At 45.8% G+C, this 27,205-nt stretch overlaps 1 protein-coding gene across 1 annotated transcript in view; it reads right to left on the reverse strand.

Moving 5' to 3' along the window:
- The window catches only part of ITGA9 (integrin subunit alpha 9), a 353,562-nt gene that overhangs the window by 20,023 nt on the left and 306,334 nt on the right, over window positions 1-27,205 (reverse strand). Inside the window, exons 24-26 of the mRNA XM_079713622.1 lie at window positions 14,788-14,913; window positions 12,904-13,023; window positions 8,716-8,817 (exon numbers count right to left, since the gene is read on the reverse strand). Of these exons, the coding sequence (XP_079569748.1) occupies window positions 8,716-8,817; window positions 12,904-13,023; window positions 14,788-14,913 (348 nt within the window). The remainder of the gene's footprint in view (window positions 1-8,715; window positions 8,818-12,903; window positions 13,024-14,787; window positions 14,914-27,205) is intronic.

Below are 27,205 nucleotides of genomic sequence, written 5' to 3' on the forward strand. Positions count from 1 at the left end.
GTGTTGGATGTTAACTAATAAAACATAAGAGAATTGAGGAGCACGAGGATTTGCCTCAATAGAGTCCCTGAGGAGGACAGACATCTGGCAGGGGCGATGGCAGGCCCACACGCTGGGCATTCTGCCTGCTACTGTAAACTTGAACGCACCTGAGGCTGGCAAGCTGGCATCAGGGAACCACCAGGAGCCAACTTCCAGTTTGAGGCAGCTGGTAAGCCTGAACCACAGCCTTTGATTCACTTGTATGTTTCTGGAAACTTTTATGTTCTGACCACTGTAAATATGCCCAATGTCATAGCTGGAAATGCTCAGGTTTCCAAAAGGCCTGAGAACATGACCACAATGGGGTACAGCTGGCCCAGGCCTGGCTGGATGGAGGGCTTCCACGGCTGAGGGGACAGCTCAGCATCAGCAGCAACCCCAGGCCCCACTGCCTGAAGGTCAATTACAAGGGCAAGATGCTTTCCGCAACTGACATCACACACAGGTCTCACAGAGGGAAGGAATTTATATAAAATAAAAAGTGGGAAAAGAAGAACATCTGGGACAATGAAATGCCATTTTCATCTGCTTCTAATTACATCTAGCAGCCAGTGGGGAAGGGGGCAGGGATAAAGGGTTGTGGGAGCTGGAGGAAATGTTCTCAGCAGAACCATGTCTTAAATCACTCTCAGAACAGAGCCTTCAGAAAGCATCCCCGCTCAGGGGAGAACGAAGACTTATGGAGATGACATCAATGAACAGAAAATAAATTGCATTTGGCAAGACGGACATTGTAAGTCTGTGCTGTGATAAACAAAGATGTCAAACTTGCCCCTGCCTGCTAGGTGCTGGGTTTCAGGAATTCCTTGCTCTGTTAGAATTTGCAGAGGAATGAGCTGGGCCGGTGCTAATCCTTTTATTGTTAAGAACGGGTCACATTTGTTGAGAACTTACCATGTGCCAGACATGGTGCTAAGAGGTTTTATATCTATTACTCCTGAGAAACCTCATGACTGCTCTTTAAAGGGAGGAGGGGAACGCAGCTCCTTTACCACAGGCTACGAAGGGCCCTCAATGAGTGCTAATTCTCTTGATGAGTAGCCGTGCATCTGGTTAGGGACCAGGCCACAACAGGAAAGAGTTCCAGAATCAACAGACCACTAAGTCAGAGCATGATGTGCTTCTGAGGTCACTGGAGCCAAGGGTCGCTCCAAAGACGAAGGGCCAGCTGTCACCACCCATGGCTGCATTCCTACCATCTGCCAGAGTGGTGCTCCTGCTGTGCGAGGGCCGGGCAACAGGACAGCAGGGGCCCAAGGAGCGGAGGATGAAGGGAGACTCAGGCTTGCAAACAGGCAGCCCTGCACCAGACCTGGCCCTTCCACCGACAAGCTGTGGCATCTCAGGCTGGTAGGTCCCTTCACCTGGGGGTCTCAAGTCTCCTCATCAGAAAATGGGAGTAATAATATCTCATTCACCGGGGTGATGTGAGAGTGATAGGCGATAATCACATCAAATGCCCAGCACATCACAAGAACTGAGCATATACGAATGAAAACAATAAAATCGTTAAGCAACGGGACGCAAAGGGCACGTCGAGCCAAGCCCCCAGTGTCTGCGTGGAGACCACTACCATCTGTACCCTACACTCCTGGTCGTCCGCCCACATCCCTCGGGTCCCTCGATCAGTTCTCTATGTCCAACCCCAGCTTTACATGTGTTCACTTCTAAGTGGACGGCACTGTCAGAGGCCACCTGCCCCAAGGGCACATGGGGAGAGGACGACCTTGGGGCTCATTACCTCCTGGGCAGCCCCTGGCCAGTGACTGACACGTACAGGAGTGAGAAAGCCCAGCTCCCTCGCTTCAAGGCAGGATGAACTCTGAGGTGGTATTTGTGCTCCAGGCTCCACTAAGGCTGGGGCCCCTGGAATTTCATCCCTGGTCCGCTTGTTCTCTTTCCCTATCCTGTTTCCTACCTTCTTTTCCCGTCTCTGGGAGCATTTCCTTACTAAAATCCTTGCACCCACATCCTCATCTGAGGGTCTGCTTCTTGAGAATCTATCTTAAGACACCACCTGACTCCATCTGGAGCCCGACCTTCCCCTGTCCACTTAGAAAATGCTTTCAATACTTGTTCAGGGGTCACTCCATCCATGCAGCCAGCCTCTCCTAACCTCTTCAGCTCAGGCTTTCCCAGCACAAAACCACACTACTGTGTGTGTGTGTGTGTGTGTGTGTGTGTGTGTGTGCGCTTGAGCACGTGTGTCTGCACACGTGTGCAAGTGCAGTGTTCACCCCTTGAGGCTAAAATTTTTTTTCTTGTTCATGTTTAGCGGGGGGTCCAGTTCATGTCTAGTGAAAGAATTTGAGGGACTGGACAGCAGCCTTGTCCTAAAATACAACCTTCCATAGCAGTGGTTTCCTTGGCTCCACAGAGCCTAGGGGTTTGGTGAGGGGATGCAGAGGCCCCCAAGGGAAAATGGAAATACAAGTTGGGGGAGTTCCAGGCATCCCACCTCTGACTCAACCAAAGCACATTTCAATTTAGAAATGGGTTGTGTTGTTTAAAAACATGATAATGATTATCATGATGACAGCTGGAAATCATTGGTTTAGAGTAAACTGATCATGACTTGAGGTTTTGAGGGAGGGAGAAGCTATTCTTCATTTGCTTCCTCCCATCCTTGGCCATCTCTTCATGCAATGGGAGCCACTATTAACTGACTGCTCATGCGTAGGCACCAGGCAAGGGGCTTTGCACCAAGATGTGATCTGATCCCTCCCAACCCTTTAGGACAGATACTCCCTACATGTGACTGGCACAAACTGCTAGACCTCTACTGATGTAAAGCTACCTGTCTACTTCTATCTCCTCGGCCACCATCATCTCTAGCCAAGTGACGGTCACAAACTTCTTGCAGCCCCCTACAATCCACTGTCCACACAGTAGCCTGTGATTGTTAAAAAATATATATTGGATCATGCCACTCCCCACTCAAAACAGAAGCTTGCAATGGCTTCCCTTTGTAACTGCTCCCTGGTGTTATATGGTGTGACCCTGCCTATGTCTCTCATCATGGATGTCTTCACGTGTCTCCCATCATGGATGTCTTCACGTGTCTCCCATCATGGATGGCTTCACCACTCACCAGGTTGCTGCCACACTGGTGTTTCAGCCTTGAACACGCTAAGCTACTTGGCTCTTCATATGGCTCTCCCTCCTCACTGGGACACTCTTCCCTGCGCTTGGCAAGCTAATCCCTCCTCACTCTCTAGATCTCAGCTTCCTTGGAGAAACATTCCTTTAGATTCCCCTCAGTCTAGAGCAGGTTACTCCCATGGAACTCACCTTGATTTGAAATAAAACCCTTGTTTGCTTCCTTGTTTACTCTCTGTCACCCCCTCAGTCAGCTCTGGGAGGGCAGGGGCCATGGCTACTTTGTTCCCCATTGCACCCACAGTGTCTCTACGTTGCCTGGCCCGTAGCAAGCCCCCAATAAGTATTCATTGAATGAAACTGCGAATAGTGACAATCAGCAAACCACACTGGGATTTTCCTCAGTTCCTTATGGTTAGAGCTTAATTCTCACATTGGGGGTAGTGGGTGAGGGGAGAGGACCGCCTACCATCTGTTGATGATGACAGGGAATGGGGGGGCGATGACTTTCCAGTGACCCTCTTCTTCATCGTACCTCTCAGTGTAAGAAGGGGGAAAACTCTCTTGCCGGGTATAATGTAATTTTTCACATAAATGGTAAAGTACAAGTCACAGTCTATTCGGTGACAGAAAACTGTAAAGTTTGCTTCAAGATGCAGTAAACAACAAAAGAACTATAGGTGGCACCTTTCGGAGTAATCTCATTTACCATCTTAGATGATGCCCTCTGGGTTGGGGGGCACTGGCAGGGAGCAAAACGGAGGGGAAACCTCCAGGAAGTAGAAAGCAGGTTTCCATGTTACAGATGAGGAAATGGAGGCTCACAGAGCTTACCTGATACCCAAGATCACACCACTGGGATGTGAAAGAGATGGGATATGAAGCCAGGCTTTTCTAATTCCAAAGGGGGAAATGCAGTGCTCCCTGTTCACAGAGGACAAGGCTAAACTAGAAGTACTGACTTCCCGGAAGGGCCAAGACTGGGAACTGAACTTGAACTGCTTCAGAGAAAATGAAGCTGGAACGTGCTGTCCTGATCAATTCGTGCGTGAGGGGGAGGTTTATTCAGAAGTGAAAGCGTGGCTGCAGGATGGAGGCTTTGTTCTGGAATCTGACTGAGACTGAGCAGGGAAAGCCCCCACTGGGGTGAGGAGAGCCAGGTCCAGTCTGAAGGGGCTGGCTGGGCTCCAAGGGTACCTGGGCAGTTTTAACAGACAGACTTTAAAACAAGTCAGTCTTTTCCAGAGTGGACACTTGAACTTGTCGGGGCCCTTTCATCCAAGAAGGCCCAGTGCCCTCGCGTGTGACTGAGTGGCTGCAGGGCAGGGAAAGGAGCACCAGGCTGGGGAGTCAAGAGCTCCAGACACTATTCTTGGCTCAGTGATGTGAGAACCAGGGCAAGTCACCTATTCTCCCCGAGCATCAGAGGCCCTTTGTTCACTAGAGGAAGAGGCTTTGTGGTCCTAATCCAGGCAGGGCACAGTGGAATCTCAGGGGACTTGTTAAAGTTATGACCCATCTCCCCACCTGCAGGGTAAGGGATGGCAGAGGAGGACCGTGGGAGGGAGGTGACCGCCTCTTTGGACATATGATTCCTGGGGCAGAAGGTGAAGGCCCCAGACATTTGCCCTGTCAGCAAATGTCAGCAAAGAAGTAGCTCATTCCAGCATATTCATTCTTAAAACAAAACAAAGCCCAAAGCACAAACACTGCTAAACCACCCATGGACAAAGACTTTCACGTTCTCTCATTAATGGAGCTGACAAAGTGGTCTAAATGACTGAACAAAGACTGGCTCAGATGGGAGCTCTAAGATGCACCAGGTGTTGGCTGGCCCCATGCTGTCTTCGGTATTAGAAAAGCACACGGGAGGGGGTATTTGTCACTTTTTAGCATCCTTCCAGTGCTGGGGAGTCCTCCTCTAGGTGAGTCTTGGGGTGAGGGTGAGGCTCTACTATAATAGTCCAAAATGCCAGCCACCTGCTCTTTCTGGGGTGCCTGGTACCCCAGGGACAGGGGTCTAACCTCAGCCAGTGAGAGGCTCCTGCCTGACTCCAGAGCAAGAGGCTGAGAGAAGCCAGGGAAGCAGTGTCCAGAGTACCATGCCAGGCTCTTCCTGGGGCCTGACCCAGCCTGTGGTCCTGGCGCCGCAGGTTTGTCATATCCCCAGCCTTCCTGGCAATTCTGAGAGCTACCCAATATCCTTCTAATCCATTCTGATTCCGCTAAAATGAGATGGAGTCAGTCTCTCCTGCTGGTACCTAGAATCTCAGCCTGGTGCCCACTCCACATGGCAATGCCTTACTTATCCATCTGTGGATTTCCATGTTCATCATGTATTCCACTATTTCAAAATATCAAGAAAACAGATTTGCTCTGTAACTCATACAAGCTTCTCACACAGTCTGAGAAGGGAGTTTGGGGTGGTGGCTCTCAGGAGCAGAGCTGGTGTGCTGGAGATTCTTGGTTTGCCCCCGGGGAGTTTCTAGCCTCAGCTGTTGGCAGCACTGCCGGAAAAGCCGGAAGGGTTGGGTTGGACAGGATGGGAGTTCAGCGTGTTCTCAGCACAATCAGCGCTGAATGCGGTGACTCAGATCTCATCCACAGTTCTCAGGTTTGGGTTTGTACAAAGCCAGGTAAGCTGGTGTGGTTGGCCTTGGACATGTGCTGATACCCCACCTGGGAAGGGCACCTCAAATGTATTATTAGTAAACAAGGAAAATGCCTCAAATATCTAGTACATATTTCTAGGTATTCAACCGTACGCCCTGTAAAGCACTCCCTGTACCATGGCATAAAAATAAAAGACACAATGAGTCCCAAGAAAATTATCTGATTTGCCTGTCAGTTGAATTATCACCATGTGCACTTTATGTGGTTAAAAACTGGATTGTTTTCCTCTTCTCACCCACACCCTGCTCGTTACCAGCAGCAAATACACTTCCTGTTCATTCCAAGGCCATACAAATGTGGCGTCTGATCTAAAATCCTGTGATATTTTGCTTGATTTAAATTTGGTGGCTAGCCTCTATGGAAATTTCCCTTCCGATGAACAACTAACAGAGCGCCAGGCATTCAGAAGAAACATGTAGGGTGGAACGTGTTTGTTCTAAAAAGGCAAACCTTCCTACTCAGAAAAATTTTTTTTTTTTTCTGCCAGGAAAGTTGAGAACAGATTGTAGTACTTCATCTTGGCTCACGGACTGAAAGGCGAAGTTATGGAAAGGAGGGAGGTGGAGGCATTGTGGGATTCCGACGGGTACCTTTTTTTCTTAGAGTACTGGAAAAAAACCAGTTGAAAATGAGAGCTTCTTCCAAAGAACTCTTGATAATGATAATATTACCATAGTGCTCAAAATGGAACAGTAACTAACGGAAGTGGTATTTTGGGGGCGTACAGATGACTCAGAATCTAACAGTGGGGTATTAGGCAATGTTTTCCTGGATCCCACAGCTCTGTGTTCTAATCAAAGGCAATGCGCCCAGGATATTTTTTTTCATTTACCCAAGGGATTCCACCTGTAGGAAACCTGTTAATTACTTCCGTTAACTCTTAATTGGGAACACAGTGGTCTACCAGAACATTCCAAACCTCTCATGTTGGGCATGTATCTCATCCTATGAAACTTTTTAACCAGAGTTGTGACAATGAGCAGTGAATCTCCATTCTTTTTCAATCCCCAGGTAAAAGTCTGAATTAGCAGTTAAATGGCCAAAAGGCAAGGAGGAAAAGGCAAAGGCCAACTCCAAATATTTGACCTTCCATAAACACTGACCCTAGGAGTGAAGGACTCCAGCGTCATTCCATTTCATCTCATTCAGTTTCTGGTATTAAAATGACTGCATGTACAATTTCCTGATGTAAGTAGAGGAGTTAAGGTCTGCATCTGACAGTCCTTCCCTGCATCAGGCATGCAATACCCACGGCCTGGGGCAGCTTTAACATCCTCACAGATTCTTATTCATTCTGTACCAGTTGTTGCTTTTGTTTCTTGCTCAGGACTGAGAGTTCATGGAGGGCCTGGGCATTTCTTTATTTTTCAAAAGATCTAATTTTATTTCTTTTTGGCTGTGTTGCATCTTCGTTGCTGTGCACGGGCTTTCTCTAGTTGCAGAGAGGAGGGGCTACTCTTCGTTGCATTGCGCAGGCTTCTCCTTGCGGTGGCTTCTCCTGCTGCGGAGCACGGGCTCTAGGCATGTCGGCTTCAGTAGTTGTGGCTCGCAGGCTCTAGAGCGCAGGCTCAGTAGTTGTGGTGCACGGGCTTGGTTGCTCCGCGGCATGTGGGATCTTCCCAGACCAGGGATCGAACCCATGTCCCCTGCATTGGCAGGCAGATTCTTATTCACTGAGCCACCAGGGAAGTCCCCGGGCATTTATTTTCTATATGAACCCTTCCTAACCAGGGTCTTGTAAGAGTGGGCTTTGCTCTGATCCTCATCCTAACATTTAGACATGTGGTGTGTCCATTGTTATTGGAAAATAAGTTAACCATTTTTTCTTTGTAAGTAATTAATCTTTGTGAATTTTTCACTTTTGTAAATTTGTCACAGCAATATTCACTCTTCCAAGAGAGGGTAAAGTCTCCCTTGAGAGAAGTTCCAGGAAAGGAGATGCACAAAGCTAGCATCATTGCATAGCTCATTGGCCAAACCAGTTCAGAGGCTGCTGTCTCCCCATGTGCCTAGGACCTCAGTGTGAGTGTCAGAGAATAAGCCTCCCCCCTGCCTCCTGCCCCTGAAAAATAATAAAAGGCAGCAAATTTCCAAGAGTACCCCTTTCCCTCCAGCCTCTCCCACACCCCACATCCGAGTTCCCGGTTGCCACATATTCCATCTTGAGGCTGCTTACCGACTGCACTTTATAGAGCCGGGGTTCCCAACCCCCGGGCCACAGACCAGTACTGGCCTGTTAGGAACCGGGCCGCACAACAGGAAGTGAGTGGCAGGCGAGACATCGAAGCTTCATCTGCCGCTCCCCACTGCTGGCATTACCACCTGAACCATCCCCCCACACCCCATGGAAAAACTGTCTTCCACAAAACCAGTCCCTGGTGCCAGAAAGGTTGGGGACCGCTGTGATAGAGGATACGGGGTTAGGTAGGGAATGAAAGAGGAGTTTCTAGGACTTGGCAACTAGGATGTGACCCCTTCAGGTTACTCAAACAACTTGTTTTTGAAACACCCAGCGTTTATCCATGGAGCAATGTGACTGGGAAGGCAGATGAGATTTCAGGGAAAGGTCCGAGAAAATAAAAATAGTCTTGGCTCCAGAATGGAAATGCAAGCCCTGTCAAGGGTACTTCCAGAAGATTTTTCCTTTGGCCGGTCATAGCCGGGAGCTTTCACATAACAACAGCATCCCAGAGAACATGGCTATCACAACAAGAGCAGACCACAGAAGTTCTCCATGGGGGCCTGGAAGCCAAGGCAGGCAAGGTCTTGGGTCTACCACAAAGCTGACATCTTGGCTTAGAGACCGCCTTTACCCTCAAATACCAGCACCAAGTCTCCCAAGTCACCCAGATTCCCTCACCCTTGGAGGACGGCTGTGTGTGTGGGGGGTGACCAACTCACCGTTATCTCCTCTGAGTTCCCACTGGCTACCTCCACCACCCTCAGGGCAGGGTCCACCTTCACCTTGGCGCGGGTCATGAACTGGATGACAGATGAACTGTCCTGAGGAAGAAACAACACAACTCACTGTAAGACTTTTCAATCACAATGGCTGGGCCCCGAGGTCCCAGGCAGAACTGAAATTCAAAGATTCCATGTGAACCAGACAAAAATTTCTATCACTGAATGAGACGAGAGATTTCCAGTCTCTCTCTTGAGGATTCTTTCATATCATAGTGGACACTGAAAAGCTCTGGAGTTTTGCTGAGTCATCAACACATGCAGGCTTGTGTGCTGTGGTTTCCAAGTGGCAGGAGCCAGATATTTGGATCTTGGTATTGACATATTCCCAAAGAGCAGAGAATAAATAAAGCTGTTAATTGTGTACAACAAATCTAGGCCTGGCATGCCATAGAAGGTATCTGATTTACATTTCTCAAGCATCTTCCTGCCTTGACCACAACCCTCAAACTCTCCACATGAGTTCCTTTTAACTCTTTCTTTGCTCTTAAAAGAAGCTGGTTGGGGGAGTCAAAGCCATTTAAGCTGGGAAGAGGGTACCTGATGGAGAGATGAGAGGGGGGAAGCATCTAGCTTATACAGTAAGTCCCCCCACATGTGAACGAGTTCCATACCGAGACTGCGTTCGTAAGTCTAACAAAGTTAGCCTAGGTACCCAACTAACACAATCGGCTATATAAATAGTACAGTACTGTAATAGGTTTATAATACTTTTCACAAAAATATTACATGAAAAACAAACACAAAAAATAAAGAAAACATTTTAATCTTACAGTCCAGTACCTTGAAAAGTACAGTAGTACAGTAAGTACAACAGCTGGCATACAGGGTCTGGCATCGTGTGAACAGGGAAGGACAGTTAATGACTGGAGGAGGGAGAGGAGGTGGGAGATGGTAGAGCTGAAGGATCGTCAGCAATAGGAGACGGAGGGCAAGCTGCAATTTCACTCACGCCTGATGCTGATGGAACGCACGTTCACATCTTTGAAAGTTTACAACTTGAGGAAGGTTTGTATGTAGGGAACTTACTGTAAGTAGGTAATGGCCCGATGAGAAAGGGGATGGGGGGAGGGAGGTTGGCCCAGGAAAGACTCAGGAAGAGCCCACCAGCCATTGCAGGCAGAAGCCTTGGTGTGGGCTCAAAGCCACCGATCCAGATAATGAGAGAATGGCTCCAAGGCAGTGATGGAAGAGTTTGGAAGAAGACAGGGGCTGGCAAAACTATGGCTTAGGGAAGGGCTAGAGTGTCGAGCCGGTGGTCCAGATGGGGCTGCACTGACTGTGGAGGGAGAGGCAGGCTGCTTCCCATGGTGGAAACAGAGGGCAGAAGGCATCCCACCTGTGGGGGCAGCTGGGCTCTGCCGGCAAGGTGTCTTTCTACATTTACTCAGCATGCCTGCCATTCAAGGAGGTACCTATCAGATGCCAGCTTTGACCCACTTCTGGTTAAACCTACCCCCAAAAAATGAAAGTAGAGGACTCTCTCTAAAGAAAACAGTTCCAAGGGGCTCAGCTCATCTTTTCCAAAGAAACCACAAACCTTCCTGGGAGGACACCCGGGGATGCCACTCTGTGTACTTTATCTGGGAGTTATACACTAATTATTGTCCTTCTTTAAAATAGCAACAAAACACAGTTGAAGTGCTTCTGGGAAGCTTGTCACTCAAAAAAAAAACTGCTTCAGTGAGCTCATATTAAGCAGTAAATAATTTTGTATGCAGCAATCTTTTACCAGTTTAATAGTTCTGTAGATTTGTGGTTTCATGGGTCAGGATATACTGTCTTTTCAATCTTAGATCATCATCATCATCATCATCTCGGACATTGCTAATGACAATAATAATAATGATGATGATGACGATGATAACTGTCAAAGTTAAAGGCCGAGCAGATGAGGAGCCTGGCACAGAACAGGTGCCTTGTGGTTGTAAAAAACAAATACTTTGGAAGAAACTGGAATCCTCTGATGATTAAAAAAAATCAGATCATACATTTCAAATGAAAACTTGTTAAAGTCAAAACAATAAAACCTCAAATTCCCTTGTCTGTGGCCAGACCTTCAGGTCAAAGGAAAACTAACAGAAGCGGTGGCCCAGGGAACCACAAGGCTGGTTCTGCTCCACATCCTTAGGGAGGCGTGGCTGCCCTTGGGGGCCCGACAGAGGCTTTCCTCTGCACCTGGGACTTCTACTGGTTTCTGCTGAGAGGGAACCAGTAGGGAGATCGGTTCTCCAACATCCACATATGACACCCCATGGCTTCCTGCTGTCTTGGGATGCAGACTAGGCTGGATGGCCCACGGGGACAGCAGTCACTGGGACATGTTCCTTGGCAAAGGGTCACCATTGATCACTGAGAGAGAGAGAGAAAGCTGCACAAGACCAGGCCAGAGCTGGGGACAAGGAAGGATTGAGGCTTTGCGATTAAATCTGTACTAATGACTAATTTGTAAGTGCAAGCGGCAGCCAACTGGGTTGAGGCTGAAAGAGAAATCAGAGTGGCTTCCCGCCATCAGTGCCGTATCAGGGTTCTGTCAACAGTGGCAAGTGTGGCATAGGGAATAAAACTGTCACCAGGGCCATTTATCAAGAAGATGAACAGGATGGGTAAGCATACAGAATCATAATCCCTCAACCTGTCCTGGGGACCCAGGACAGTAAGGCACTTCCTGTGATGTGACATTCTGGAATCACAAGGTGACCAGGGGTGCTCTAGTTCATGCCTGGTCCTCTCTCAACACTATCCTTTTTAAAGGGAGAGGTACAACAGGGAAGCAGTGCTGTGTGCACCCAACTTGCCCCAAACCAGTTTCCCTCCAAAGAATCCAGGGAAAGCAGAACTGTTCACAGCTCTCCACCAGCTGGAGACGGAGAGTGGGTAAAACATCCTGTATCCCCCTGTGCCTGTGACTTATCAGGCCAACATGTTACTGCCATGCCTAATTTAAAAAATAACACTGGAATGACTTTTCTAAGGATATTCATTTATACACTGACAGTTTTATACAGACTAACACATTTAGTTTTTCCAAAGGAAAATAAAGAGAATCTCTGTGGCTAACATGCCTATTTTGTTTTAGCTTCACATGTGATTATTTTAGAAGCATCTTGTTGGATGTAGCCTTTCATACTCAGCAGCGTTTATGTTAAAATAAATCATAGTGAATGTGTATGATTTTCTTAAGGGCCACCAATTCACGGACTGAGGTATTGTTTATGAGCCACTTTTATAAACTTATAATAGCAAAGTGATCTGAGATTCGCTGCTCAGTGCTCTGCAATGGTCTATGTGGGAGGGGAATCTAAAAAGCAGTGGATATATGTGTATGTATAGCTGGTTCACTTTGTGGTGCACCTGAAGCTAGCACAACATTGTAAATCAACTATACTCCAATAAAAGTTTAAAAAAAACCCTAAAAAAACAAAAGTTATCTGAGATTCAAAAGTTGGAATTCTGAAAAACACGGTGTCATCTAAACAAGGGGTTGGCGAACTATGACTCATGGGTTAAATCCGGCCCTTTGCTGGATTTGATAAAGTTTTATTGGAACACAGCCACACCCATTCATTTGAGTATGGTCTATGGCTGCTTTCACAATACAATGGCAGAGTTGAGCAGTGGCAAGACACTGTATAGCCTATAAAGCCTAAAATATTTACTACTGGCCCTTTAAGGAAAACCCCAATCTAAAACGTGGTCCCCAGAACAGCAGTATTGGCATCACCTGGAAGCTCCTCAGAAATGCAGACCCTCAGACTCCCCTCTGAGGAATCTGTGGTTTAACAAGGTTTCCAGGTGATTCTGATGCAAGCTAAAATCTGAGAAACTCAACTGTGCAAACAAAACACCTAGGGAGCTTGTTAAAACAGAGATGCTGATTCCCAAAGGCTGGGTAGAGTCCAAGATTCTGCAGTTCTAAGGAGCTCCCAGGTGATGCTGATACTGCTGGTCCTCTGACCAGACTTTGAATAACAAGGGTCTGGTATGTTTCCCTGGCATCATCTGCAACAGAATTACCAATGGTGCTATCCAGGGCAGTTTTTAAAGTGGGCAGGCAGAGTTTGTTCTGAGGAAACCAATTCAAATGCTTTTAAATGAACCCCTATAGTACAGCTTCCCAGGGCTTACCTTCTTCAGTATTTCTGTGTTCAGCAGCATGTAAATGTCTATAGTACGACTTTCTTCTTTAGCCACCGCACTAAGATTACAGTGCATTGTTAGGCAAGAAATTCCTGGCTTTTCGCAGTCCTGAGAAGAACAGAGAATGATCAAAACGTATTAAGAACAAAGACAAGAGCACAGCATTTATAGCACAGAGGGCTCTGTGAACTTCTGTGGACCAAGGCCATTCCAGGTAGAGGAAATCCATAGGAAGATGCAATCATTCCTTCTTGCCACCAGAGGGCAATCAAGGGACTTCCTGCCTGGCAGGCACCAGAACATGCCTAAAGTCTAAGCTCACTGGTGCACCCTACCAAAAAACTGGATTTGCAAGGAGAAAGAAGGATTTTTTTTGTTTTGTTTTTAAAGAAACACATTTACATATTTTGGGAGCATTCCTCTTATGAGTTTTGAACACAAGGTGCATGTCCCAGATTATGTGATTTCTGCCTGTGAAGTGACAAATACACTTTCATGCCCAATTTTTAGGTTGGGCAAATTAAAGGGCTACAAAGTCACATGACTCAAGAAACCACAGGAGTAAAGAAAAACACGTTTAACCAAGAAAACACACGAATTACAGCTAGAAACCTAAATTTCAAATTTAAGTTACAAAGGAGGAATTCTTTTGTATTGTAGGATCCAAAATGTGTGAACATACCTTCACGGCGTTTCACATGTGGGGTAAAAATTTCAGCTAGATACAGAGTTGCATCCGTCAAACAACTATATATCAGTATATCTAACAATTCTAAGGGCTTCAAAAAAATAGGTGATCATCAGCATTATGTAAGTAAAAATATTCCAACCTTCCAAATGGCAAACAGTCCTACTACTTCCACCGGAAAAAAAATCGAGGAAGGAAATGTCAGTGAGATGTGCCGTGGCCGAAATAAGGAGCTGAAGAGATGTAACCAAAGACATGGAGAAGTGAGGTTGTGGAAAAGCATCTGATTCCATCTTTAATACCTTCACTTTTTAAAAAGTTAAGGTATAACTTACATACACTAAAGAGAATAAATCTTAAGGATCCATCTTGATATATTTTTACATACGTTTATAACAGATCAAGATATAGAACATTTCTTGCACCTAAGCAGGTTCTCTCATGCCCATGACTGTCAATATTCCTCCAAAATTAACTGCTACCCTGACCTCCATTGCCATGGATAGCTTTGCTATTTCTGAACTTCATGTAAGTCAAATATTACAACATGTGTCCTTTTGTCTCTGGCTCCTTTCATTTAATATTGTATCTGTGAGATTTACTTATGTTGCTGGTGTAGCAGTTTTTATTGCTCATAATACTCCAGTGTATGGGTACAATGCAATTGTTTATACATTCTCCTGGTGATGGATATTTGGATTGTTCCCAGTTTCTGGCTATTTTAAGACTGCTGTGAACATTCTTGTCCATGTCTTTGGGGGGGATACAAGTACCCATTTCTCTTGGGGATATACCTGGGAGTGGAACTGCTGGGTCATAGGGTACAGATATGTTTAGTTTTAGTATATACTGCCCAATAGTGGTATACAAAGTGGTTGTACGAGAACCATCACTCTTGATTAGACTCATACTAGTGGGAGAAATGTTTAACTTTGTGCTTGGTGGGTTGCAAAGGTTTTCCCTTTGCCAGCCAATGGAATTTGAAATGTAAATTTAACACTTTGATAGAAACCTCAGGCTGAAAACCAGAAGTTGACTACAGTCCTTGTGACTTCCTAAGCCAATTGATTAAAACCAGATTTGGGAAATAATAAATGCCAAATAGAAAACTGGCTTCTCATCTCAGACTTGCCTTCCTAATTGAGGACCACCCATGTTAACCCAACCAGTAAGCAAACTCTTACCAAGACTTTTCTTCCCGACTTTGTGAAAAAAGCAAATATTGTATGGAAGATATTTTCTGGTTCTTGAGGGATGATACAGGGGGTTGGGTTTTTCTGGAAAGAACAGTTTCCCTTCTCCTGGCCCACCTGAAAATGAAAAGAAACCTGTCAGAGTGGTCCATCCCAAGAACGGATCATGAACCTGGAATCCCTTATTGTAGAGGAGGTTGCAGTAGAGTCCAAAGTCAACTGTTCCCCCTGGTCCATTCTCCAGGGGACAATAATGGCTGAGAAGCTGAAAGGCAGAAGTAGTAGCATCAACAAGGCCAAATAATAAAAAACGTGGATGCTAAGTCGTTAAATAATTGAGATGGCACACAACATGCAAGTGAGTTGTGACCAAGGAAGAGTAAGACTTAAGGAACAAAATAAACTTTAAAAACATCCTTACAGCAGCTCTCTGAGATGATCATTCATATTCTTTGTCTGGAGAAAGAAAATGAGGCTCAGGTTAAATTACTTGCTAACAATCACACAGACCAGAACTCAGGTTTTAAACCGAGATCTTCTGAGTTCCAGCCTTTAGGCAAGGTCCACTGCCAGAGGTTTTCAAACTGTGTTCCATGGAACCTCTAGGTGCTGTGGAACCCCTCAGTGGATTCCCTAGAGAGGAGAAGGGGCACCAAGCAGGACTGCTCTGGGCTCTCATCTCTGTTCCAACTAGAGCATCAACCACACATAATGTCATTTAAATCCAAAAAAAAAGAAACTTTGGCATCCACTGCATTGAGCCATATAGGAGCTTATATGCCCTGGGAGCTCTTGCTGAGTTACCTGATTTTGCTTCTGACAGCTTTTAAAAGTCCAGTGGAAAAACAATGCTGAGCAACAGCAACATTAAAAAAAGATCAAAACAACCGTACATAGTCTTCCATGTTGGTTTCTTTAAGAACAATACTATTTTTGATGCCTAAACTGGGGAAATGTTGAAAAAAACAAAGCCTTCTTTATATATTATCACATCACACTGTGTGTAGTTGAAGCTTTGACATGACTTAAGGTCAAGCTGCAAAATTAATTGTTAGTAATTCATAATTTAGGATTGTGTTTACAATCTGATTTCTAACCAGAATCATCTACTTAAACTACACTCTCCTATCTTTAATGCCTTTGAGTAAAATATAGTGTGTTTACACTGATTCAAGAATGTTTCAGCTTCTCATTCATGGTAGGGAGCAAGGTCTAGTTTAAATTTTTTACATGGAAACTTCTAACTTAAGCTAACAATGCTAATCTTTGAACAATGAACTATAAAACAAGACCTCCAAATTTAATCTCTATTTTATCTTTGGTCTGAACACATATGCCAGGATTTACTATATATGCCTGAAGATAAATAAGATGAAGGTTTATTTCCTCAAATTAACTCTTAGAAAATAGAGTGTTGCCTTTAAAAGTCTCTCATAGTTTGGGGACTTACTGTTCTTTAAAATGCACTGCATTTTGTTTGTTTGTTTTTGGCTGCGTCTCTCAGCTTGTGGGGACCAGGGATTGAACCCGGGGCCATGGCAGTGAAAGCGCCAAGTCCTAACCACTGGACCACCAGGGAACTCAAGGGACTTACTGTTCTTTAAAACAGTAAGTAATTTGGTACTCTCTCAATTGCTTTATTCGAACCACAAAATCTGGGAGGACACACCAGTCTGAAATGGTCTCAATCAGTGTTGGTTTTGGATGCTTTTCGAGGTCACTAGAAGAATTAATGGGAAGGAGGCAATGAGATTTAACATAGATGTGGTGATTATTCCTGGGGTGCAACTGTAAGTTGTGATAAATATTTTAAAGCTCATTTTGGAAAGCAAAACATTAGTTGATTATGTCGTGAGAATCAAGAACAATCACTTCTAAGACAGATGAGAAAAACAACTGCTGTAATGTTATGCAAATGGGTATTTGTGTCTTACAATAAAATTTCAGCATCAAACATGGATTCAAAATGTGCATTTCAAATAAATTAGATGAATTGAAGATGATATGCTTTGGAATACTGTCAACTAAAAAAGTGGCTTTAATAATGCTATCCACATCTGCATAAAATCATTTTGTGAAATGTGTGAATAAAAAGAGTAATATAAATTAATGTAGTATTCTTGTTTTGTTTTGTTTTTGTTTTTTGCGGTACGCGGGCTTCTCACTGCTGTGGCCTCTCCCGTTGCGGAGCACAGGCTCCGGACGCGCAGGCTCAGCGGCCATGGCTCACGGGCCCAGCCGCTCCGCGGCATGTGGGATCTTCCCAGACCGGGGCACGAACCCGCGTCCCCTGCATCGGCAGGCGGACTCGCAACCACTGCGCCACCAGGGAAGCCCAATGTAGTATTCTTTTATAATTTTAAGTGTGTGACTACATGATTAGGTTAAGTATTACAAGTAGGTATTTACTTTTCTAACTTTTTTTTAAATTGAGGTTAAAATTTACATTCCCTAAAAATGCCCAGATCTTAAGGGTATAATCTGATGAATTCTGACAAATGAAATCACCCACATAACCACCACCCCAGTCAAGGGACAGAGCACGTCCATCCCTCCAGAACGTTTCCCCTGGCCCTCTTCCAGACAATTCCCATCCCCAGCCCAAAAGCCATCACAGTTCTGATTCCTGTCAAGTTGGCCAAAAGTCTGTTAAATTTACCTCTTTAGAAAAGTGGTGGATTGTGTTCTTTGGGGGTTGCCTCTGTTTGGGCATATATGGCACCTCGCAGGTAGAAAACATTTTGTTCATTGAACATTTGAGAACTTGAATGTATGTGCTCACGTTAATTCCAATCATATTTCACTCGGAAGCATGTGGGTCTCCACTTTTCCTGTTTGTCTTCTGGACTGGACATTTGCTGAAAAGCCGCTGGAGAAACGGTCCTTCTGCAGCCCTGTGGGATTCATGTTCTTCTGTGGAGATGACCAGGCCTGGACCCCCAAACACATTTGGTCTGGGTTGAGAGAGACGGAACTCTGAGTCTTGCAGGATGCATCCGTTCCTAATTAAACTCAGGGATGGGGCAGAGCTCCTCCTGGCTCTGCAGTGGCGATTTGGGTTTCCAAGCAGGGAGGGGAAGTGTAGGAGCAGAGTCCCAACCCAGCCAGGTTCACTGTCATGCCCACAGGACACCAGCACCTTGGGGGAAGTTGCTGGGAACCACAGGGTGAGGTGGGAGGAGCAACCGGTGCCAACACGTGGGGCACAGACACAGCTTGGAGCTCCATCTTCCTCTTTTCCCCTAGAGTCTTAGGGGCCTGTGAACAGGGTGATGACAGGGACGTGATGTGACCTGATGTGACATCTGATCTGCCTCAGGGGAATCTGGAGGAGGGAAGTGGAGGCTGAGTCTGTGGTGAATGAAAGTCTCAGCCAGTCGTGCTCCCGACTGTGGTTACACGGGAATCACTTCAATCAGGGAAAACGATGTTTTTCCGGGAGGTTCAGGGTGGTCCTCTCTCAAAGGAGGCCGAAGATTGCTCCGTGCTGCATGTGTGTGGTTCAGACCAGTTAATCTGGTTGTAGACGCTCCCTCAGCTAAAATGAGCAACTTGGTCCCTGGCCAGGGTCATGAGGGCAAGGGATTGTTCTGTGTGCATGGATAGAACATGTGTGATGGACACAATGGTACCCGACACTTGTGCAGCCCTTACTGTGCACCCCTGTGAGGCGAGTGCTGTTACTGTCAGCATTTTACAGATGGGGAAGCTGACAGGCGGGGGGTGGGGGAGCAGGTCTCCCAGGGGGCAGGCAGCAGAGTTGGGCTGGAGCACAGGCCATCCAGCTCCAGAGACCTGTTTGCAACCACTTCCCTGCCTCTTAGGTCCAGAGGCTGATGGGGCTGGGGTAGGAGTCATGGAGGGGTGGGGGGTGGAGGTGAAGGTAGAGGGAAACCATCCCTTCCTGTTCTTACCCCGGTCAAAGGGAAGGAACCATGAGCCTACAAGCCCAGGAATCCCAAAGTCCTCCACCCTGACCCACTTCTGCTCCATGGGAGATAAAGTGCCTGCTGGCTGGGAGGCCAGGCCACTCCACGCTGTCTCAGGCTGGAAGGGGAACAGAGCATCCTGGAATGTTGTTTCTGAAAGGCAGCTCCAAGACCATACGGTCACATGGCCTCGGCCGACAGTAAGGAACCAGAGGCCCCGAGTTCCGTGACTCGTCCAAGGTCACGTGATTGGTTGGTGGCAGCAAGCAGCACCCAGTGAAGGAATCCTTGGCCTTGATGAACTTGACGGTCCTAGGCTCCTAACAGCTGATGCAGTTCAGGTCTCTGGGGCCTCAGTTTCCCACTTGTGAAATTAGGATGGTGATCACTAAGGTTGTCCTCAGTTGCTAATGATGCCCCTTGAGGATTCTCCTGCATTTTCAGTAGAGCAGGGGTCACCTACTCTCCTGCTACATAGATAAGCAATGACTGAGCACCCACCCCCCACAGCTGGGTTCTAACCACCCCGTCTGGTGGTGAAATCATCAAGGAGATGCAAGGTTTTCTTCTTGCAGACAATCCAAGCACTATGGCACTCATATCCAACAGCTTCATTTCCATGGCTGGCCAGGGACTCTGCAGCCATTGCCCCCTGCTCATCCCTGTCCACCCACTTCTCATCTATTTTCCAGACTCTCTGAGTCCAAATGCTTCCCATGACATGGCTGCTCATCTTCTAGGACCTCTGGGAGCTGGAATAGGCCGTATCTACTGGAATGTGAATAAAAGAACTTTACCAAACACACAAAAAAGGACAAGAGGATACAGGACACAGTGTTAAGGCTGAATTTGGCAAAGGCAGCTATTGAGGGTTTGCTGTTGCCATTTGGCCTCCACCTCTCCCCTCATCCTGACCCCAAAGAAAACATTGTGCAAGTTAAAACCAAGAACTGGTGGTGATTTGGGAAACTGTGGGGAGCCCAAGAGAATGTGGACATCACTTGGTGGCAGAGTCCGGGTCAGCCTGGGTCAGAGGAACCTTTGTAGTCAGAAGTCTCCAAGGGCCCAGGCCTGTCTGAGGATGAAGTGTCCTCAGTGCACTCCAGGTAGCCTGGCAAAGCCTCATTCATGAAATAATGGGTTTCAAGTATGAACTGGGGCTGATTCGTGGGTAAAATACTGAAAAAGGGAATTAACTCTGTGTCGAATTTATCATTACCTGCCACCAGGTGGAAAAGGACATCTAGAGCTTTTACTAAAGACTCTCTAGGGTGTGGTGGTCTGATAAAGGGGTTGTAAGAAACAGGGCATTTCCATGTTGTGGCCTCAAAAGAGGGGCCTGTACAAGGTACTTAGTGTTGTCGGCTGACCTACAGTGAGAGAGAGGACACAGGTCTCTCCCAGGTTCCCAGAACACAGCAGCCTTAATAGAGTCCCTGTCTCTGGGCCTGAGGGACAGGAAAGTCCTCCAATGTGTTTTCTAAGTCTCTTGCTCCAAGCACATCACCCTGGAAACCAATTCCAGCTGCTTAAGGCCCCATCTCTACACAGATATAAATGGGAATAATACTAGCTAACAGTGGGTGCTATTCTAAGAGCTATGGGATACACTGAATCCTTATAACACCCACTCACAGAGGGTACTATTATCAGTAAGTGACATATAATTTATTATCTAAACGGGGATATTTTTGAGAATGAAGTCGGGGAGTCAACCAGACAGAATAGCAAGACAGAGACATAGGTCAGGTATAAGCCAGGCACATTGGGACATCTGGTCTCCTGAAGTTTCACCCCCATTTTACAGATGAGAAAACCAAGGCCCAGAGAGGTTAAGGAACCTGTCATGTACCTGTCAGCTTTGACTGTGGAAGGAGTACCATCTCCAAAGTCTCCACCAGGAAGCTCCCTGTCCAGCCCCACCTTCCTTGCACCCAGGATGCACAGCCTCTGTTCCATCATCTCACGGTTTATCCTTTCACAGCCCTCAGAGCAGGGCTCCTATTGTGATTGTCAATCTTGTCTACAAATTTCTCTCTCAGCCAACAAGTCAGTCTCTGTCATGAACTGCATTCCTGACTCAGAGGAGGTGGCATTGCAGGTGAATTCTGGAGAAAAAGAGAACCTCTAGAGAGTAAAGGGAGCAGGGGAAGGGAATTCCAGGCAGAGGAGAACAGCATGTGCAAAGGCATGGAGATGCAAACAGTAGGCTTGAGTCTAGAGAGCCTGGGAGTTCAACATGGTCAAGCACTGGATGAATGTTGGGGAGTCGTGGCCAGAAATGAGGCAGGTGAGGTGGGCCTGGACACAGAGGAGGGAGGGCCTTGTAGGCAAATCACAGAGGTGGGAAGCTATCCAGAAGGTGGATTAACATGTCTCAAAATTAAGGAACCACTTTTCCTTAATTATTGGTATTATTGGTATATTTTTGGTGTTATTGGTATATTTGGTATATTTATTATTATTATTTTTGGTATTACTGGTATATTTTTAACAGGCAAAAGCATGGATGTCCCTTTTCTACCAGCATCAGCCTCATTCCTTAACCATATTCCAGCTGGCTGGGTTCTAGGGATGGGAAGGGTCACCAAAGTGTCCCTTGCTTGATGCTCCCTGGACATAGGAAATAAAAGAGAAATGGAAGATTAAATTAATAGAGGAATAAACTCACTGACAACAGTTCTCTCCAGGAGCCAATCCTTGCGTCTCCACCAATGTGGGTCTTGGGTAAAGTTTGGTCTAGAAACTATGCTTGTTGGAATGACCTGGATTAAAGGGGGGCATAGGTTCATTTTTTAATAACATGTGTTTCATGTTAACTCACATTTATCTGTTAATCGTTGACTTTCTGTTCTCTGTTACATCCCTGGGCCACTTTTCCATATCATGTGACACCGATCACAGCTGATGGCAACTGGGTAAACATGACCCGTCCCCTGACTTACCACCTGCTCCTCTGAATTCACATGCCCCTTGAGCTTAAAAAACCCAGAGAATGTTTTGAATGCCTACTTTGCTAATTCAATTACCTACTGCCTACTCTTGGAACCAAGGTATCCGGAGATGATAAGTCCCCTTTCTGCCACGGGAGGCTGAACGTTGACCACAATGGCTTTGCCGGTATTAATTTTAGGACTCCAATGTTTGAAATAAATATAGCCCTCATAAAAGGGTCAAGAAATGACATCAACTGGTTACTTAGGCCCATCTAAGATGTTTACTACTAGAAAGAGAAGTAAGAGCTACATATTTTCCATTCAGCAAAACGTAAACTGTGATAGTTTTTTTTAGCCTTAAAGAACCCTTTTTATTATCTTTTATGTTAAATCACATTGCAATGATTTTCTAAGTGTTTCTTGATATTGCCCAAAGAACAGTGAAAGATGACATTTTAATAATAAATCCTAAGAAAAATACTTTTATGTATCACCATTCATTTCAAGACTGTAAAATGCAGACCCAGAATAACCTAGAAGGGTTGGGTGCTCAAAGTCTCCATTTATTCACTCTGATTTCTTCAACCGCAAAGACACTGTAAGGGCAGAAAAACAGTGATAACCATCTTGGGTAGTTCCTTATATAATGGATATGCCTAGCTCTATGTTACCTATGTATTTGAAAGGTTGAGAACACAATTTTTGTGTGTGCACATCATTTAAAGGTAGGAGTTGTCAAAGGCATCCTTTGGTAGACCTCTCTCAAGAGTTATGAATTCTTTTGCTTTGTGAAAAGGGTCCCCTTGCTTATTAGTTTGGCAAGTTCTGATTTTCTGATTTACCTCTGTGTGTAGCTACAGACTTCAATGTGTTCCCACAAATAGACAAAAAGGAGAAGCATTTTGATGATCACAACAATACAAGGTAAGTTAATATGAGGTTCTAGCTTTGGACAGGCCCTCCTAGCCTCACTCCACAAGTAAAGAGCTGAATTCTGGTTTCGAACTGAAATGTGTAAATGAGAGCACAGAACAGACGTCCATAAATAAGAGCCCGTTGACAAACCTGCAGAGCTGGAAATGGAGCAGAAGGAGCAAGAAATGTAACAATGACCTAGTGCCTTTTAATTTCTAGAAAGGGAAAGACAGCAACTCAAAAAAGCCTGAAAAGACCATAACTTCAACTCCAGATGTCCTCTCTCTTTCTAGCTGAAAAGTTATCTTCTAAATAAAAGACTTGCCTCCCCAACCCCCTTCCCCATCCCTTAAGGCCATCACCACTGGGAAAAATTGCATTTGATCTGAAAGGTCAGTGTGTTACTGAGACCAAAACTGAAACAGGAAATAAAGGGGCAAAGCCTCAAAACCAACATTCCAGAGGAAAGAAAGAGCACGATCCATCATACAGTTTTGTCCTCTATATGAATATGCTATTATTTCATAAAAGATATCACTTCTTATGATAAAAGGCAATGATTTTTTCCCACCAGCTCTAGGGTTTGGCTGAAATAATGGTGTTCCTCCCCATCCCCCACACCCTTTTCCTCTGGGTGTCACAGGCCAACATGCTGAAAAGTCAAGAGTGCAGGCCACCACCAGGCTGCCCTGTAAAACAGCATTCATTTACATTTTATCAGAGAAAGCCAAGTCTCCCCCACCCCACCCTGGCCCCGCCCCATGAGGCCCATTTCAAAGCACGGGGATGGCCTTTTACTGGAGTTTAAGTGATACAGATGGGATGTAGTTTCAGAGAAGCAGTGACACCAAAGAATTTCCAGATGTGGTCAGATTCTCTTTAGCAAAAAAGACATAAGAATGTTATCTGAGCACTTGATGTGCATGCCAAAAATACTTTCCTTCCACAGATAATGAAACATTTTGGAAGCAGAATGGTTTGCTGATTTGAATAATATATGAGTCAGTAGCCCTGATGTGGGACATAACACAGTCCCTGGAATTGTACTGGCTTATTTAAGCTCCAGTTCTAGCTCTTGGACCCATCTTATAGTGAAGAGTGAAGCTCATACCCATCTTACGTTAAAGGATAAAGCAACACACCTATGGAATCACTGAGTTATCTCTGCATTTATTAGATGCATCACTTTATTACTGCTCTTTTACCAAAAGGTAAATAACAGTCATTTTCTGGATGCTATGTTTCAGGTATAAGCATCTGTCTAACCTCTTACACTGGTTTTCTGAGGGGATACGCATCAGAGCAGTGAAAAGAGAAACCTAGATGTCACTCATTGAATCTAAAGCTTTATTAAGACTTCGTGAGAGGCCTGAAACATGCTTTCGGTCATATGTTTAGGAGAAGTTAAGTGGAGTTAGCACCCTGACAGCTGGGGAGATAATGACTTCTCAGTATCTAACAATGCTGAGAAGGTTCCTTTTGGTCAGAAGAGGCTTGGTGGGTCTATCAGAAAGGAGTTTTCCTGTTTTCGTGCTTCTGATACACACACAATTAGTCCTCGGCAGGTTCAATGAGAACCATGTGTTTCTGGGCAATGGCTGATGTGTTCTGTTTATCCTCAGTGAGATTTCCTGTTATCAACTTTGCTAACAACCCATCATCCCTGCAGTGACAGGGCTATGTTGCTCTTAAGGAATGAAAAAAGGAAGAAGGAAAGTAAACTGCATAACCACCAACTTCTAAGGCTCATTTGTGTTGGGAGACCAGAGAGCACAGGCGCCTCAGCATCATCACGCGCATGCTGCCACAAAGCATTAATGCTTCTAGATGTCACAGCAGCCGTGCGCACGAGCCCGGCAACCCCTGATAGGTGGCACCCTCAGCCAATGGGGAGCTGGCCTTACTGCCTTGATTCATTCACTCTGTCCACAAGGGCTAAAGGGCAGTCTCTAAACCACACTGTGCACGTGCAGCCCAGGCTGGCGCTCATCCCCACCTTCCAGAGGGTGCGGGTCAGGTGTAAGCTTGCCCAGAAACACACACGCTTTCTCCCTCCAGCCAAACTAAAATTGACCCAAGAGCCCAGGAACATAACTCTTGCTCCAGAATTCCATCAGCCATCTCCCCTAAGTGTTTGGCTTCTGTTGAGAAAAAAAATTACAGCCAACCTAATTCTGATCCATTTTAGGATCTGATTATTCAGCTCACATTCAGACATGTGCAGAAAGAAGGAAAAATTTTAAAAATGGTTTGAGGCCATCGCTGAAATCAGCAGACGTGTGTGTGTGTGTGTGTGTGTGTGTGTGAGTGTGAGAGAGAGAGAGAGAGAGAGAGAGAGAGAGAGAGAGAGAGAGAGAACGTTTTCATAATATCTCTGATCAAAATTTGTGGAGTTTAAGTTTGCTCTTCAAAGCCTTCATTTCTAATAAGTGACTCAGCCCCTTATTTCAAAGTTTTACATTTTTACTTTTTCCCACATTGAAATTAAAGCAACCTCTGTTGTGGGTGAAGGGAAATTGTCAAAACATTTCTACTCAGGGATTGAAATTCAGTGCACATTTTCCAAGTTCCTGGAACGTACGAGGTGCTCATTAGATGTGCGGCAGGGTGTGTAGGTGTCTAAGGACACACACCCTATCCTAACGCCCAGAGAAATATTTGTGATGGTGATACTAACAGAGTGGGAGTAGCCAATGCTTTCATTTATTTGAGCACATACTGCATATAGTGCATATGTGCACAGAGTCCGGGCACCAAACACTAGGGATGCACAGAAAACAAGGCAGTCGTGACCTTTACTTCCATGGTGTTTTTAGTCTTCTGGAAGGAGACAGACAATTAAAAACAGTAATTTCAGATAGTGGTGAGTGCTATGAAGAAAACAGCACACAGGGTAATGGGACAGAAAGTTGATAGGGGGTTTGCAACTTTAGCTAAGGTGGTCAGGGTAGACCTTCCTGGAAAGGTGAACTTTGGGCTCAGATCTGCATTATGAGAAGGAACCAGCCATGCAAATACTTGGGGGAAGAGTGTTCTCAGCAGAGGCAGGTGCAAAGGCCCTGAGGCAGGACAATCTGGGAAGGCATCTGGGAGGGCTTGAGGGAAGAAAGGATGTGTGAATTGGGTCTGGAGAAATGAGTGGGCTTTCCACAGCCAGAGCGAAGGGAGAAGCATTAGTAAGGTCAGGAGGCCCAGGGAAGTGCATGGTGGGTGGGTCAGCAGCCTTCGTGGTCCAGAGTGGCTGGAAGACAGGGTCAGGGGTGAGGTTAGGAGCAGAGGAGGTTGCAGAACATGGCCTGGAAAGGTGGGAGGATCATGCAGAGTTTTGGACCTCATGGTTTTGGCCACTAAGATCTCCTTGTTGATCTTTTTACAGAGAACCTCAGGGTGTCTCCGAGAGCTACACTGGGGAATTATTAGGAGTAGAAGCACGTTTTCAAATGGTAAATCAGGTCCTCCCTGCCAGAGTAATAACCGTTTGTGATGAGGAGAGCTTGGATAAAAAGGCATAGTACTTGGGGCTCAGTTTTGTTTTAATAAATTTGTTTTGTTTTGTTTTTTGGCTGTGCTGGGTCTTCGTTGCTATGCACGGGCTTTCTCTAGTTGCGGTGAGTGGGGGCTACTCTTCGTTGTGGTGCGCAGGCTTCTCATTGCCGTGGCTTCTCTTGCTGCGGCGCATGGGCTCTAGGCATGTGGGCTTCAGTAGTTGTGGCTCGTGGGCTCTAGAGCGCAGGCTCAGTAGTTGTGGTGCACAGGCTTAGTTGCTGGGATCTTCTCGGGCCAGGGCTCGAACCTGTGTCCCGGTGGATTCTTAGCCACTGCGCCACCAGGGAGGGGCTCAGTTTTGAATTTTTATTTATTTAGATACTAAGAGAACAAAGAGAATGGCTTAGGATGGGAAAAACAGAACTAAAGGAACTGTGATACTTTTTGGGAAGAGAAGTGGGAAGAATGACTAAGTAACAGCTCAACTTCTCCACAGAGGGAGCTAGGCAACTGTTTTCCATTTTAACTCAGAAAAGGTCGGGAAATTAGAGCATGATGAACTGAAGATAGTCATAAAAAATGGGATTCAAGGGATATCAGAATGGCTTAACCCGGAGAACTTGTTGGAAGCACGGTTCGGTTGTACTGGGGAGATGTCTCGACTGTATTCTGTCCAAAGGTAGAGGGTTGGATCCCATAGCACCCCACCCCCGCCCCATCCACCCCAGGGCTGGAAATCCATCTGCCCCTACTGGAGAAGGGTTTCTTCCCCTCCCCGCTTATCTCCTCGTTACATAAGCTGTATTATTAACAGTTAACTTTACATGACACCATTTAAGTTACAGGATATCAGGGAAAAGAATGAATATCACCCAAACACTTGGCATCCTGAGGAGGGTTTCTAAGCCTTGAATTCTTGTTTGCAGGAACCTCCCAACCAGGATGAGCAGTGATCTGGTTTAGGGTGAGCCCTCGAATTTCTACAGAAAAAACTGAGAATGAAGGAGAGGAAGAAATTTCTACAGCAAAAACTGAGAGTGAAGGGGCTTGTGTCTCAGAAGACAAACTTACAGTTACCAAAGGGGAAAGCGGGGTAGGGGGAAGAATAAATTAGGAGGCTGGGATTAACATACATACACTACT

The sequence above is a fragment of the Hyperoodon ampullatus genome (genome assembly GCF_949752795.1).
Source record: "Hyperoodon ampullatus genome assembly, chromosome: 10".
In the NCBI taxonomy this organism is placed as follows: Eukaryota; Metazoa; Chordata; class Mammalia; order Artiodactyla; family Ziphiidae; genus Hyperoodon; species Hyperoodon ampullatus.